The sequence below is a fragment of the Mesocricetus auratus genome, unplaced genomic scaffold, assembly GCF_017639785.1.
Source record: "Mesocricetus auratus isolate SY011 unplaced genomic scaffold, BCM_Maur_2.0 Super-Scaffold_4256, whole genome shotgun sequence".
In the NCBI taxonomy this organism is placed as follows: domain Eukaryota; kingdom Metazoa; phylum Chordata; class Mammalia; order Rodentia; family Cricetidae; genus Mesocricetus; species Mesocricetus auratus.
Window position 1 is genome coordinate 76,620,190 of NW_024429182.1, and position 13,508 is coordinate 76,633,697.

Sequence of the window (13,508 nt, forward strand, 5' to 3'; positions counted from 1 at the left end):
GGCTACTGTTCCAGGAAGGTCATAGAAGAGGAGGTTCGGGTTTTCTGCCTTAGATGAACACCCAACCACAGAACAATATGGGGTTGCTTTTAGCACCCATGGATGTAGTACCTGGGTGCCAGTGTCTAAACATTTGCCATTTATTCCTTCAATTTCATAAGCTGCTGACTTCTTCCAACTTGATTTATTCCTGGCTTATGCTGGGCTCAGGAAAGGCAGCTCCGGCACCTGGCATGTCCCATGATTTGAACACAAGGAAATGTCACCGGGAAGAGGCACTTCAAGCTTTTTGTTTGTGGGGTGTAAGAAACTAGGTGTTCTACAGGAAAAGATCACAGGGTCTTTTGGGACACTGTGAAAAATTCCAGCCAAAGCTGACAAGCAGGCAAGATCAGTGAGACCATTTGCTAGCCACCAAATTATTCTCCCAGACTCCCTCGCAGTGAGGTGTGGCCAGGACTGAAATCTCTCTGATATGGTGTGGGCAGAAGTGATGTGTGTCACTTCCAGAACAAAGCCTGCTAAGAAGCAGCTTGAGCCTCCTCTTCCTCCTCCTCCTCCTCCTCCTCCTCCTCCTCCTCCTCCTCCTCCTGCTCCTCCTCCTCCTCCTCCTGGTCTTCCCCCTCCATGCTCTGAATGTAGAGAACAGGCTAGAGACTAATGCAGTCCATGTAAGGCAGAAAGAATTCTGTCCCCTAATTGTCATATGGAGAGAGTGGGAGGAGCCAGGGACACCCATCTTGGACTATTTATGACTTAAATTACACCTCCATTTTATCTGAGTCAGTACACCTCTAGGGGTCTATTTGTTACAGCAGTTGAGTTCATGTTCTGACTGCTACACAAACTAGCCTAAGTCAAAATGGAGGCACCCAAGGTTCTCCTTTATTACTTTCCTTCTTTGCTTTGTTAACTCATCCCTGTGGGCTATCTCTAGTCACTTTCTCAGGAAGGCCTTCAGTGACTTAATGTAGAGTCACTCTCCTGTAGGCTCCTACAGTATTCCACGGCGGCACTTGATCTGCCCCTTTGATTTTTCTTGATTAGTGTTTATAGCCCCATGGTGTTTCAATGCACACAGTTTTTCAAAACACACAGAACCATACACTCAGGAATTTTATTGAATGCAAATTTGACCTTAGATGATTGTGTCCTGGCATGCTGAAGAGTTTAAATTAGCACGCACTGAGGTCTCCCACTGACTCTGAAAAGCCCTGAGAGTGTGTTGACGAAGAAGTTTGGTCAGATGGATACACAGATAGGTGATAAGGCAAAGGAAGTCATTGCAGAATCTAGGTTATCGGTATTGTGATGCTCATTACATAATTCTTTCCATTTTTCTATTTAAAAAATGAATAAATGTGAAAGAAAGTGAGCCAGAGAAACATACTTCATTTAAATGTTTCTTGGATAAACCACTATTACTTAAACTTTATTCAAATGAATGGGTCTTTAAGCTATTTCCATTTTTTCTATTAACAATTATGTTGCAATAAATATCATTTTACAGGGATCTTTGTGGTATTAAGCTTGAGCTTCTTTTTAAATGTTTGTGGTGTGTGTGTCTGTATTTATTTATGCATTCATATGTGTGACTGAGGGTATGCACATGTGATGGTGTATGTGTGGAGACCAAGGGCAACTTCAGGTGTCAGTCACCTCCTTTTGCCTTCAGAGTCTCCTTGTTTGCCACTCTGTGTGTCAAACTTGCTGACTTGTCAGCTTCCAGAGTCTCCTGCTTCCACCTCTCACCTCACCACAGGAATCTGGGATTACAGATGCACACTGCTGACCTGACTTTACATAGGTTCTGACATTCAAACTCATGTTTACAGAGCAAGCTTTTAGCCAATGAGCCATCTCCCCAGCCTGGGTTCGAACTTCTTTATATTTGTGAATCTATGACTATGATATAGTTCTCTTCTATCCTGCAAAACACACACACACACACACACACAACACACACACACACTCCTACAGCCAAGAATAATCAGATATATAAGAGGATGGAGAAAACTTTCCCATCTAATTTTTTGGTTCTATTTTTCTTCGTGCGCTCATATGTGGACATGTATGCCTCTCTCTCTCTCTCTCTCTCTCTCTCTCTCTCTCTCTCTCTCTCTCTCTCTCTCTCTCTCTCTCTGTGTGTGTGTGTGTGTGTGTGTGTGTGTGTGTGTGTGTATGCAAGCATAGGCCAAAGTTTGATGTTAGGTGTTTTCTTCTATTGCTCTCCACATTTTTTTTTAATCACTGAATCTGGAGCTTGCCAATTTGATAAGACTAGCTGTCCAGAAATGTCCATGGATCTTTATGTCCCTGCCTCCCCGAGGCTGGGATTATAGGTTCATGCCACCACTATGAACTCAGGTCCTCATGCTTATATCACAAATACTATCAACTGATCTATTTTCTCAGTCCCTGTGTAACCTTTTTTAAAAGATCTGAAAAATATGTAACATTACCCTAAGTACACATGAGTCTCAGAAGACAACAATATTCGCCCTTATCACTAACAGGTGTTTGTAACTTGGTACTTTTGGATGAGAGACATCAAGTCTGTGATGTAGAGTTATATCTGGCTCAAACGGACCAGGACACTTCCTCCCTCTGTCTAACTTTTATGATGCCAGAAGATGTTGTGCAGTTCTTACCCAGTACTAGACCAGGCATCCTACAAAACCAACCTTCCTGGAGAGAGGTACCCTTTAGTGCAATAGTGGCATGACAGTTATGGAGGTAACCACCACTTTCTGGTTGGATCTGAGGCTAGTTCCACCCGATCAAAATCCCATCACTGGGCCGGGTGGTGGTGGCGCATGCCTTTAATTCCAGCACTCAGGAGACAGAGGCAGGCGGATCTCTGTGAGTTCGAGGCTGGGCTGGACCAACAGCCTCCAAAAACAATACAGAGAAACCCTGTCTCGTAAAAACCAAAAAAAAATCCCATCACTGGGAAGATCAAAGGTCCACATGGGGAATATACTGTTGCTGCTTTTCTAAATGCTCACACTGTCAAGCTGCCGTCTAAATATTTATATTTATACCCATAGACATATGTTGCTCTCAGATTTTGTCAGAGAAGCTTTTTTATCCTCTATGTACTGGTTAATGCAAAGACTTATAACTGGTCTAAGTACTGAGTAGAAATACTGAGTTCTCAGGTATGCATGGGTCATCTATATCACATCTCCCCATCCAAGGCTCAGGGACAGGGAACAGAAAGGGGGCAGAAACGGAAACAGAAATAATGTAAGAGCCAGTCAATATGGAAGAGAACTGTGAAATGTTCACTTCTGGACATGGCATTGCTGTGGCACACATCAACTCACAGCAACCGTCATTAGCTGCACAAGATTAAATAATCACAATATCAGCAAGGATGGGGGAGGGGTCAAAGTCTCATTTCTAGAGGAGGAGCAACCGGTAGTCAGTGGCTGCTCAGGGGGCAAGATTTACTCTTCTTTAGGGATGCGGTCCCTGGTGCGTTGCCCCTGCCCCTGGGGATGTCCCTCTATACATGTGAGCAACATTAATTGGATTAAGGAGGTTATTATAACAATAAAAGGACACGAAGTTGAGAAAGAGATGGGGCTTGGTGGCAGGCACTGGAATTATTTGGAGGAAGGTAGTGGTGGATGAATATGATCAATATATACTGTATGAAATATAAACAAATGTATGAAACTTTCAAAGACTAAATAGAAAATATTATTTTAAAAAGACTTGTGTCTTGCTGTGCAGGTATCGTATGAGTTATTTGCCAGGCTAACACAATAGGTCAGCTGTACATTTCTTCCCTCTTCATATACGCACAGCACATACATGGAACTTCTAGATATCCCCATCTCTAAGAAAATCCAATAGGCCAACAATCCTGCTCAGGTAAGACAACCTTCCTGGGAACCACGAGTTAACTCTACAAATGGCTCTTCCCTTGCAAGTTTCCGGGACTGGGCAACACATTTGGACCGCAATGGCCTCACACTTGCTTTCGCCCTTGTGTCATTTTCACAGTTCTTAACACAGTGCTTGTGTCACCATCCATTGCTCTGCAAATGATCACAGCGCTTGTCGAGAGTGTGTTTTTCTGGGCCAGACCTGATACTGTGGACCTGGGGGAGGGAGGTGCAAAGCCCCAAGACTCCAAGGCTGGTTCTTTTCATCTTCCAAAGGGGGAGAGCAGACTCCTGGCCATGTTCTTCTGTTTAAGGGAACTGATCTATGCACCCAGCCAGATTGTGCAAAATGTTCAAAGTCGGCATTCGAATACAAAAGTGCATTAATTCAAAACCACAGTTGGCACCATGAGAGTGGCAAAGGATTACTCTGCTTTAAATGATCACAGAGGTATTTGTGATTCTGTTTTGCTTTCATGATAGGCTGTTATTCTGTCTGTGATTTATTTAATACTACATCTCCAGTCTGCAAGAGAACTCTCAATTATTATAACAGTTTCCATGGAAACATATGATCTATTCTCTCTTATTGGCTCACTGTTCCCTAATGATCCATTCTCCCACTATCCCCCTCCATCTCCCTCCCCAACCTCAATTCTTTCCAGAAGCCCCCATGGAATTTCCATTTTCTATGAGCAATTCTCCTGCCTCTACTGTTAAGTGATCAAAAGCATGTGCATGGTACACTGACTTTTGAGTTAACAAGGACAAAAATAAGAATAGTAAATTAGCCTAGGGAGACCAGAAAGAAGCAAACTCAATTAAGGAAAGTTCACATATGGAGGCCGAGTCAGCAAGGGGCCACAGAAGTGGACAAACTTGAGTGGAAGCAAGACTTTCCAATGTTTATACTTTAATATAATTTTAATTGTGAGCTATGTAAATACCAGGCTGGCTTAAAATAAAATTGGAGGGGAAAGAAATGAGGAAGGACTGTGAGTAATTATGGAGTTTCTTGGTTGGTGACAATGTTGAAACTGTGCTGATTGTTGTGACAAATTAGAAACCACTGGATTGGACTGTTTATGTTGGGAGAGTATAATGGTATGAAAATTACATCCCCCTAAGTGTTGCTCTCTCTCTCTCTCTCTCTCTCTCTCTCTCTCTCTCTCTCTCTCTCTCTCTCTCTCTCTCTCTCTCTCGTGTGTGTGTGTGTGTGTGTGTGTGTGAGATTTAATTTTATTTTCTACGAGTTGGAGGTCTGACTATGCTGCCCATCTGGCCTGACTCCTGAGCTCATGTAATCCTCCTGCCTCTGCTTCTTTTGTAGCTGTATATGTATAGTATTGCATCCAACTTAAAACTTAATTTTTAAAACTCCCACATAAGACCTAGCACAGTGTTGCTCCCCTATGATCTCAGCACCTGAGTGGACAAGGCAGAAGGGCTGAAAATTCAAGGCCAGCCCAGGTTACATAGGTCAAACCTCAGAGATGACACAAAGCAAGAGTCCCTATTGGACCCAGCTTATCAGAATTTCCTCTTCCTTTGGACCACTTTCTTTTTCATCACTGGGGAAACTGCTTCACTTTGAAATCCAATCATTTTAAACACCCTGACCCCCACCTTAATATCACAACCCTATACTTCTATAGAGTCCTTCTTTCCCACCAAGAGGCGCCTCTCTTCCTGTTAGCTTTCTTTCCTAACTCTGTCTAGGCACCATTTTCACTCATTCACTTAATACATTTTCACCAGCCACCTGCTACATGCCAGCCTCTGTGGATTGCAGTGGCCTATGTTACTGTAGTCTAGTTCACTGGTTTCACTAATCCAGCCCTAGTCTTATCCTCAGTCTGCTTCTCCATCCCACACCCAAACTGCTCATCACTGCTTGGAAGTGGGGGTGTGGACCATAACCAACTGCCTACTGTGTAACCTTGTGGATCTCAGTGCTGCTTGACCATCCCTTTGGGTGTTTATCCTTTCTTGCCATTCTCATTCCATTCTGAGGCTCTTCAAACACTAAGACAGTATTTCATACTCTATCAGATCTCAAAAAAAAAACCTGGCCATAAGCAAGAGAAAATACAAGCATTAAACCTAGGTGTTGAATGAATTGGGTCCACAATTCTGAAATCCAATGTTGACAGGGAAGAGACTTTCTCATGGGTCACTTAGATCTGAGAGCAGAAAGAGGGACAGACCAATATGTAAATAGGAGCATCATCCATTAATGGTTTCTATGAGAGGAGAAAATAAAATGGAGAATGACTAGGCAAGGTGGCATATGTTTATAAACCCAGCACTAGGAGGGAGGGCAGAGGCAGGGAGATTATGAGTTAGAGGCCAGCCTGGACAGTAGCAAGACCCTCTGTCAAACAAGAGAGTGAATGAGTAGCTACTTTAAGTTGGCAGACAGGGAAGACCTTACAAAAGTGGTGTCCAGGTAGAGATGTGAATTAGAAGAGCCAGTCATGCAAAGACACAAGGGTCTTGAACCAACAAAGCTCCACAGGAAGAAGGAATTGGCTTAATCCAGGCACCCCACAGCCACCATTGTATCTAGAACATGCTGGGTGACAGGAGAAGGAAAAGCAAAGACGTAAGGACCAGATCATAAGGGTGGTGTAAGCCAAGAATGAGAGTGGGACAGAGAATGCATCTGAATTGTGGCAGGAAGAGAAGACTAAGCTAGGGTAAGCTTGTAAAAAATCACTATAGTTGCTAAGTGAGGAGTATACTGATTACAGGTGCCGAGGTGATGAGGGACACCAGTTAGGAGCTTCTGCCATGGTTTAGCTGAGGGCCATGTTGGAAGGTGGAGTGGAGTTAGTAGATGATGCTAAGTAAGCTATGACTGGCCCAACAGGATTGACTAGTCGATTGTATGTAGCATGGAAGGGCATGGGTAGTATAAGGACAAAGATGGAGAACAAAGGGGGACTCAAGGATTACTCAGTTTTCAGGCTTCACTTTCAGAGAAGAAAAAGGAATTTATAGTTTTTTGCACACCTGAGTTCACGGGATGAGATTTATACCAGACATCTTTGTGGCACACTAAGGGATTCAAAGACTCCAAACAACACTAAACAAGTCAGGAATACTTATAACACAATCTCAACTCTGGTAAAACAGTGTCTCGTGGTATCTATAAAAACATCCAGGATTGCTCTATGAGTCCCAGGGTCATCCTTCAACCGTGCTGCTGCTCAAAAGGAACTGTTCCCATTCTCAGCTGCCACCAGGATCTTTTCCAAAAGCAAACCTGATCGTGTCACTTCCCTGCTTAAAAACTTTCAATGGCTCCCCACTGCACTGTGAATAAAATCCAGACATATCTTTCCAGCTCATTTGCACCAGCATAATCAGACCACTGCTTCCCTCTGCAACCTCACCTCCCCTGCTCATGTCACTGTGGACCCAGTGCCCCCGGCTGGCACTTAGAATGTCCTCCTGCCCCTGCCTTCCCCACCTCAGGATGCTGGCACTGCTGTTCCCTCTGTGAGAACAGTCCTTCCTTGATGTGGCTTACTTTGAGAGACTGGGTCTCATGTACCACAGGCTGTTGTTGAACTCACTATGCAACTGAGGAGGATTCTTCTACTGCCACCTCCTGAGCCCCAAATTCTGAAGTTAAAGGTATGTGTCATTATGTCTGGTGTATGCAAAGCTAGGGACCAAAATCAGGACTTCACGCCTGCTAGGCAAGCACTCTGATAACTGAGTTATGTCCTCAGCCCCTCTTCCCTTGTTCTGAATACATGCCTGGTTTATTCCCATTCTTCAGGTCTCCTCCTCAGATCACGTGAGTGGGTCCCCTCTCAATTTGTAGGTGACATAAGCCCCTATTGTTTTCTTCATGATGTTCAGTACAGACTGGGATCTGGGCTTATTTATGTTCACCTCTTTTCCCATCATAGAGACAGCTAGCTGCTCCATCCAAAGTGGATGTAGCCACGAAGTCATTCTGTACCTTGCCAAAGCTGCCTTTCCCCAGCACCATCAGGAAGTTGAAATCTGTCAGTTTCATCCGGTCCCTGTTGCCATTGTTGTCAAATTTGGAGATGGTGTTGGCTGTCTTTTCTTCTGGAGTTTTGGTACCCTGGCCGATCTTGGCTCTCTGGAGGAAGAAATAGACAGAATACAGGATGAGGGCTGGGAACACTCTGGTAGGAAGATACACAGGCTCAGCAGATGGATGTGATTCCAACATCCAGACACCTATCCTATGCAATGCACGACCACATTGCTCTGCAAATACGCAACCTTGAGGCCAGCCTGGGCCCCTTTATCTCTCTTTATCCCTCCAACCGCATCCTTCTCTGGGAGTTGCCATGTCTCCTTGCTGGCCCTGGAACTCATAGACTTCTTTCCTAATTGATCAGCATTGCCTGTTAGTATCTGCCGGTCACCCAGAGGACCCACATTGGTTCCCTCCCTCCCAGGCTTCACAGTAGCAAACGCAAAGCTTCTCATACCAGCATGTCAACTACTACTTAAAGTGCTTCAGCTTGCATTGTGGAGACAGTATGTAAGAGAGCCCTTCCCAGTTGCTGTATATACACAGCTTCTGGTAATTTCTGTCCTCATCGACACACAAGTGAAGAAAGTGGTGTTTCTTGTTTCCCTTTATACCAGAGTGTAAGCTCCAGAGGACACAGACTTTGCCAGTTTGGTTGTCACTGATTCCCGGGTGTCTTGAGTATGTGGAGAGAACAGGCAACTGAGTGCACTTGGCAAATGAACTTTCTATACCTCAGTCCCCACAAAAGCTGACATTGACAATGCCAAGTATGCATCATTTGCAGAGTCCTGGTACACAGCAGACCCCAGTGAACTGTGCCAATATTATTGTTTCCTTATGCCATGTCTTTTGATGACAAATAGGTAATAAAATGATTCCTGAAGTTTTCTCTCTCTCTCTCTCTCTCTCTCTCTCTCTCTCTCTCTCTCTCTCTCTCTCTCTCTCTCTCTCTCTCTCCATTTCTCACTGTCTCTCTCCCTGTGTGTGTGTCTGTGTGTGTGTGTGTGAGAGAGAGAGAGAGGGTATAAATTTTTGTAAATGTAAGTGAGTGTGTGGGTATGTGCATGGCTCAGTACACAAGTGGAGGTCAGAGGACAATCTCAGGCATCAGCCCTCACCTACTTTGTTTGAGGCAGGGTCTGTCTTATTATTTGCCACTGTGTGCATGAGGTTGGCTGGCTCTCAAGTTAGTTTCCAACGATTCTCCCATCACTGCCTCCCATCTCTCCATGGGAGCACTGGGATTACAAATACCTGGTTTTACATGAGTTTGTGGAGATTCAAACTCAGGTCCTTAGGATTGCACAAGTGCTTTACAAACTGAGCCATCTCCCCAGCCCCTTCCTGGGGCTTTGTATGCCAATGAAGATGACTCATCCAATCAAGGAACTCTCACTGAGTGTCTGCTATACACCAGGCTCTGCTGTAGATGATCAGGGCAATCAGGGAGCAAAAGAGACACCCATGCTCAAATAGTGCACATCACGCAGAGACTGCGTCCTTCATGCTACATTTCAAGAAATATGTCAGCTTTAACCTAGGCCGACATTCAGTGAGTGAGACTGCAAAGCTCCCATCGCTTTTCATCTTCTTAATTAGTGTTTTAAAATAATTGAAGTTGGGACCAAGGGAGATAGCTCGGCTGAAAAATGTTTACCTTGTAAACCCACAGACCTGAGCTCCCACCTCAGAATCCACATTAAAGAGGGCATGGTGGTACATGCTGGTAATCCCGATGCTAGGGAGGTGGAGACAGGAGGATGGGTCCCTGGGACTCACTGGTCAGCAACTTAGTCTACTCAGTGAGTTCCAGGCCAGTGAGAGACTCTGTCTCAAAATAAAGGTGGATGGCGTTTGAGGAAAGACACCCACGGTTGTCCTCTGGCTTCCATGTGCACCATAGACACATATGCACCAGAACACACATGAACATGCCTACACAAATAAAATATATAAATAATTGCGATGTAAGCAGTAAAATGCACAGATATCCAGTATATAATTCATGAATTTTGACAATTATATACATAACTGTACCCTAATCAAGATACAGAACAAATCCAACTCCCCAGGGAGGTTTGCAGCTGATCTCTCCTCACAAACAACAAAGACCATCTCTAATCAGGTTTCTATTCTCCTAGGTCAGCTTTGTCTATTCTTGAATTCTATCCAAATAGAATCAAAGCACATAGACCCTTTCATGCTTCCTCTCATCAGAACATTCTGGAAACCCCTCCACTCAGTTGTGTGAACCAGAAAGTCCTCTCTGAGTTGCTGAGAATTTGTTGTTGGTATTGATCATTCTTCTATTGATGACTGTTGGTTGTCCCAGTGCTTGAACTAGTTTTGTAGTAAGACATGTTGATGTTTAAGTGGCGTCTATGGGTTAAGGGCAAAGTAGGAACATTTGAGAGACAGAGGCATGGGGTCCCAGGGAGGAGGATGTATTCGAAGCACGAGAACATGTCATCTGGGTGGAGACTTCACATAAGAGAGGTGCCCCAGACAACAGCTGCCTGTCTTTCTTGGACCACATCCTCATGCCTGCCTGGATCCTCCCTCCAGCCTCCTGGCTTTTTCCTGACTGATCCAAGCCTCCCTCCCTGTCTCCCTGCCTTATCACTGTGCATCCTGTTTCCTTTGTAGCTAGCCTGGGATGCACTACACTCCCACACTTGGGTCTCAGTCCACTCCCAGCCATTGGCTGTGCATGTCCATCCACATGGAGGTCCTAGGGCACAATTCCAATGGACTGGAATTAAGCTCTTTTTTTTCCATTTTACTTATATGTGCCTGGGTGTTTTGTCTGCATGTGTGTCAGTGCACTGTGTGCCTGCAGTGCCAGTGAGACCAGAAGAGGGCATCCCTTGGAACAGGAGTTACAGACAGTTGTGAGTGACATGTGGGTGCTGGAATTTAAAATCCTGTCCTCTAGAAGAGCAATCAATGCTCTTAACCACTAAGCCATCTCTCTAGCCCCCCAAATAACCACTTTTTAAAAACCCTTAAGGGCCTGGGTTTAGATGAGACTCACATGCTGGAGACTTGGTCTACTATGTGGCATGATGCAACCTAAGAGGTGGGACCTTGTGGAAAGTGACCGGGATGCTGCCCTCAGGAAGGAAAGATGCTGGTTCCTCCCATGTGCCGAGTCCCTCACATGCATCCACTTCCCTTTCTGTGTCTCCCCCATGTTGGGGCTCAGCCAAGGTGCTTCTCACCAGAGGCCACACAGGTCTTCAGCCCCCAAAATGGTGTGTGTGTGTGTGTGTGTGTGTGTGTGTGTGTGTGTGTGTTTGTAAGCACTTGTGTGTTTGTGTAGGAAAACCTTTTCTTTTAAATTACCTAACTTCAGAACTTTGTTACATCAGCAGTATGTTAGTTCAACATCTAGATCTAAATAACCTGGAAATCAGTTGCCAACTGTTAATAATCAGGAGAGGTCTTATAAAAAATCTAGAATCGGGTTAGAGGCGTGGCTCAGCAGTAGAGCACTTTCCTGGCATGCATGAGGTCTTGTGTCCTCTCCCTCGCACCAAAAACAAAACAAAACTACAAAACCAGACTCCAGGCCTCCTCTGAAGAAGTAGGCCTGGATACTCTGGGTAGACCCGACTTCCTCCCTACTATGTGCCTGGTTCCTGAAAGCATTTGGGGTTGTCCCCCTGGTCCCATGAGCCTTCTGAGGACAAGAACCTGTCACACAATGTTCTCCAGATCCCAGAGTTGCAGGTTTCTCACAGGTCCTGCATCAAAGGGAGTGACACAGGAAAATGAAAGTCACAGCAGAAACAACCGTCCACCGGCGGTTGCCTTTCATGTCTGTAATTCTGAGCCTGAGAAGTCTGCACAGAGACAATGCAGAAGGCAGCCCTGCTGAGTGGAGCTGTGTCACTGTGCAGTATGTCCTAGGGAACAGCGAAGACTCTAGGCTCCACCTCAGGTGATCAACATCTGCTCTGACTTCAGGCCCCTCCATACCCTACTCCTCTGAGGAGCCTCCACATGCACTCCCAGCTACCCCAGAAGGCCAGAAGGCAAGGGGTGTCTGGAGAGGTTCCCACCCACCCCAGGAGCATTACTGAGCTTGGTTGATTTCCAGGGAGGATCTGGCAATGACATTACCAGCATTCAACACACGAATGCTTATGCTGTACTGGATGCTTCTAGAGGCATGATGTCATCCAATCCTCATCTAATCTTAGGCAGTTAAGAGTGTCAGAATCCCCGTGTTACAGATGACAATGCGGACGCTCAGACAGAGTAACCTCCCTGCTGTAAGCAGGATTCAAACCAGGCAGCTTGGGCAGACTCTCAGGTATGCACCCCCACCTCTGGGCTGCTATCTACAAACACCTGCCACTTTGCCCCCTTCCTGTTCATCACATGGGGGATAGGCATCTCCACCAGTGAGGAAAGAGGGCTGTGGGTAAGACCCTGTTCTTGGACAGGAACACTCAGCAAGGAAACTCCCAGAGTTTTCTTTTTTGGAAGGCATGGGTTATTAAAGTCTAGCTGCTTGGGGGGGGGTGGTAACAGATTGATCTGAGGGTCATCCTAAGAAGTTCCCACCATATTGACCATGTGCAGACCCCTTGCCTTTGATCCCTAAACAATACAGCATTGCCTTTGATCCCTAAACAATATAGCATTGACCATTTAGAGACCACTGCACTGTAATGGGCATTCTAAGTGATCTTAGAATGGTTATATATATATATATATATATATATATATATGTATGTGTGTGTGTGTGTGTGTGTGTGTGTGTGTGTGTGTGTGTGTGTGTGTGTGTATATATATTTCTATGTGGAGAAGGGGGGCAGGACTTTGGAACTAATACCTCACTGACCTGAAGGGTGTCTGTCCTTACCCTCCCTCCTCCTTTTCTTGCCTTACCTCCTCATTACCCTGCTCCTCACAAGGCATGTGGGGCCAGTTCCCAAGTCAACTATTATCACCTGATTGATGATTTTGAGCTAGGGTCTCACAGTATAGCCTAGACTGGTTGCAAATGCTCTATCCTCCTGCCTCTGCCTCCCACACGCTGGGAACAGGAATGCACCTCCAGACCAGGCTTGGGCCCCTTATAATTTATTTCTAGAGAAACTCAAACCCATGGCCATGACCAGCTCTGGGGCTTCAGGAAGTTACTTCATCCCTCAGGCCTCAGTTTTTTCTGCGGAAAGAGAAGCTTTCAGCGGTGTGACAAGGAAGGCACTCAGAGTGACACACAGTGTATCTTAAGTACTTTGATAAAGAAGTGGATCCTAAGCCTGCCAGGAGATTCATTCTGAGTCTCTTCCCCGTGCACAGGCGAGGCCAGGGGCAAAGGACGCCCTCCTGAGGACATTCTGGAACATCTGCATCCAGCACACCCCACCCCAGAACACTATCACCTCAATTCTGGCAGCTCCAATCATCCCAGATAAGAAGCTTTAAGGTAATTCCTGACTCATTCTGGGTGCTAATTGCTTATTGTGCAGGGATTACATCTCTCACGTTCAAGGTCAAGTAAAATCCCTCCGTGTGTCTGAGAGCGATTTCAGTCTGTTGGAAGCGCTTTTTTTTAATCAACAACTATG

The 13,508-nt window shown here is 45.3% G+C and overlaps 1 protein-coding gene across 2 annotated transcripts in view; it reads right to left on the bottom strand.

Annotated features, from left to right (window-relative positions):
* Positions 1–13,508, bottom strand: part of Prkcb (protein kinase C beta) — a 324,499-nt gene that overhangs the window by 77,962 nt on the left and 233,029 nt on the right. For both annotated transcript variants that reach the window (XM_040755117.1, XM_040755106.1), the window contains exon 9: positions 7,873–8,019. In XM_040755117.1, the coding sequence (XP_040611051.1) occupies positions 7,873–8,019 (147 nt within the window). The remainder of the gene's footprint in view (positions 1–7,872; positions 8,020–13,508) is intronic.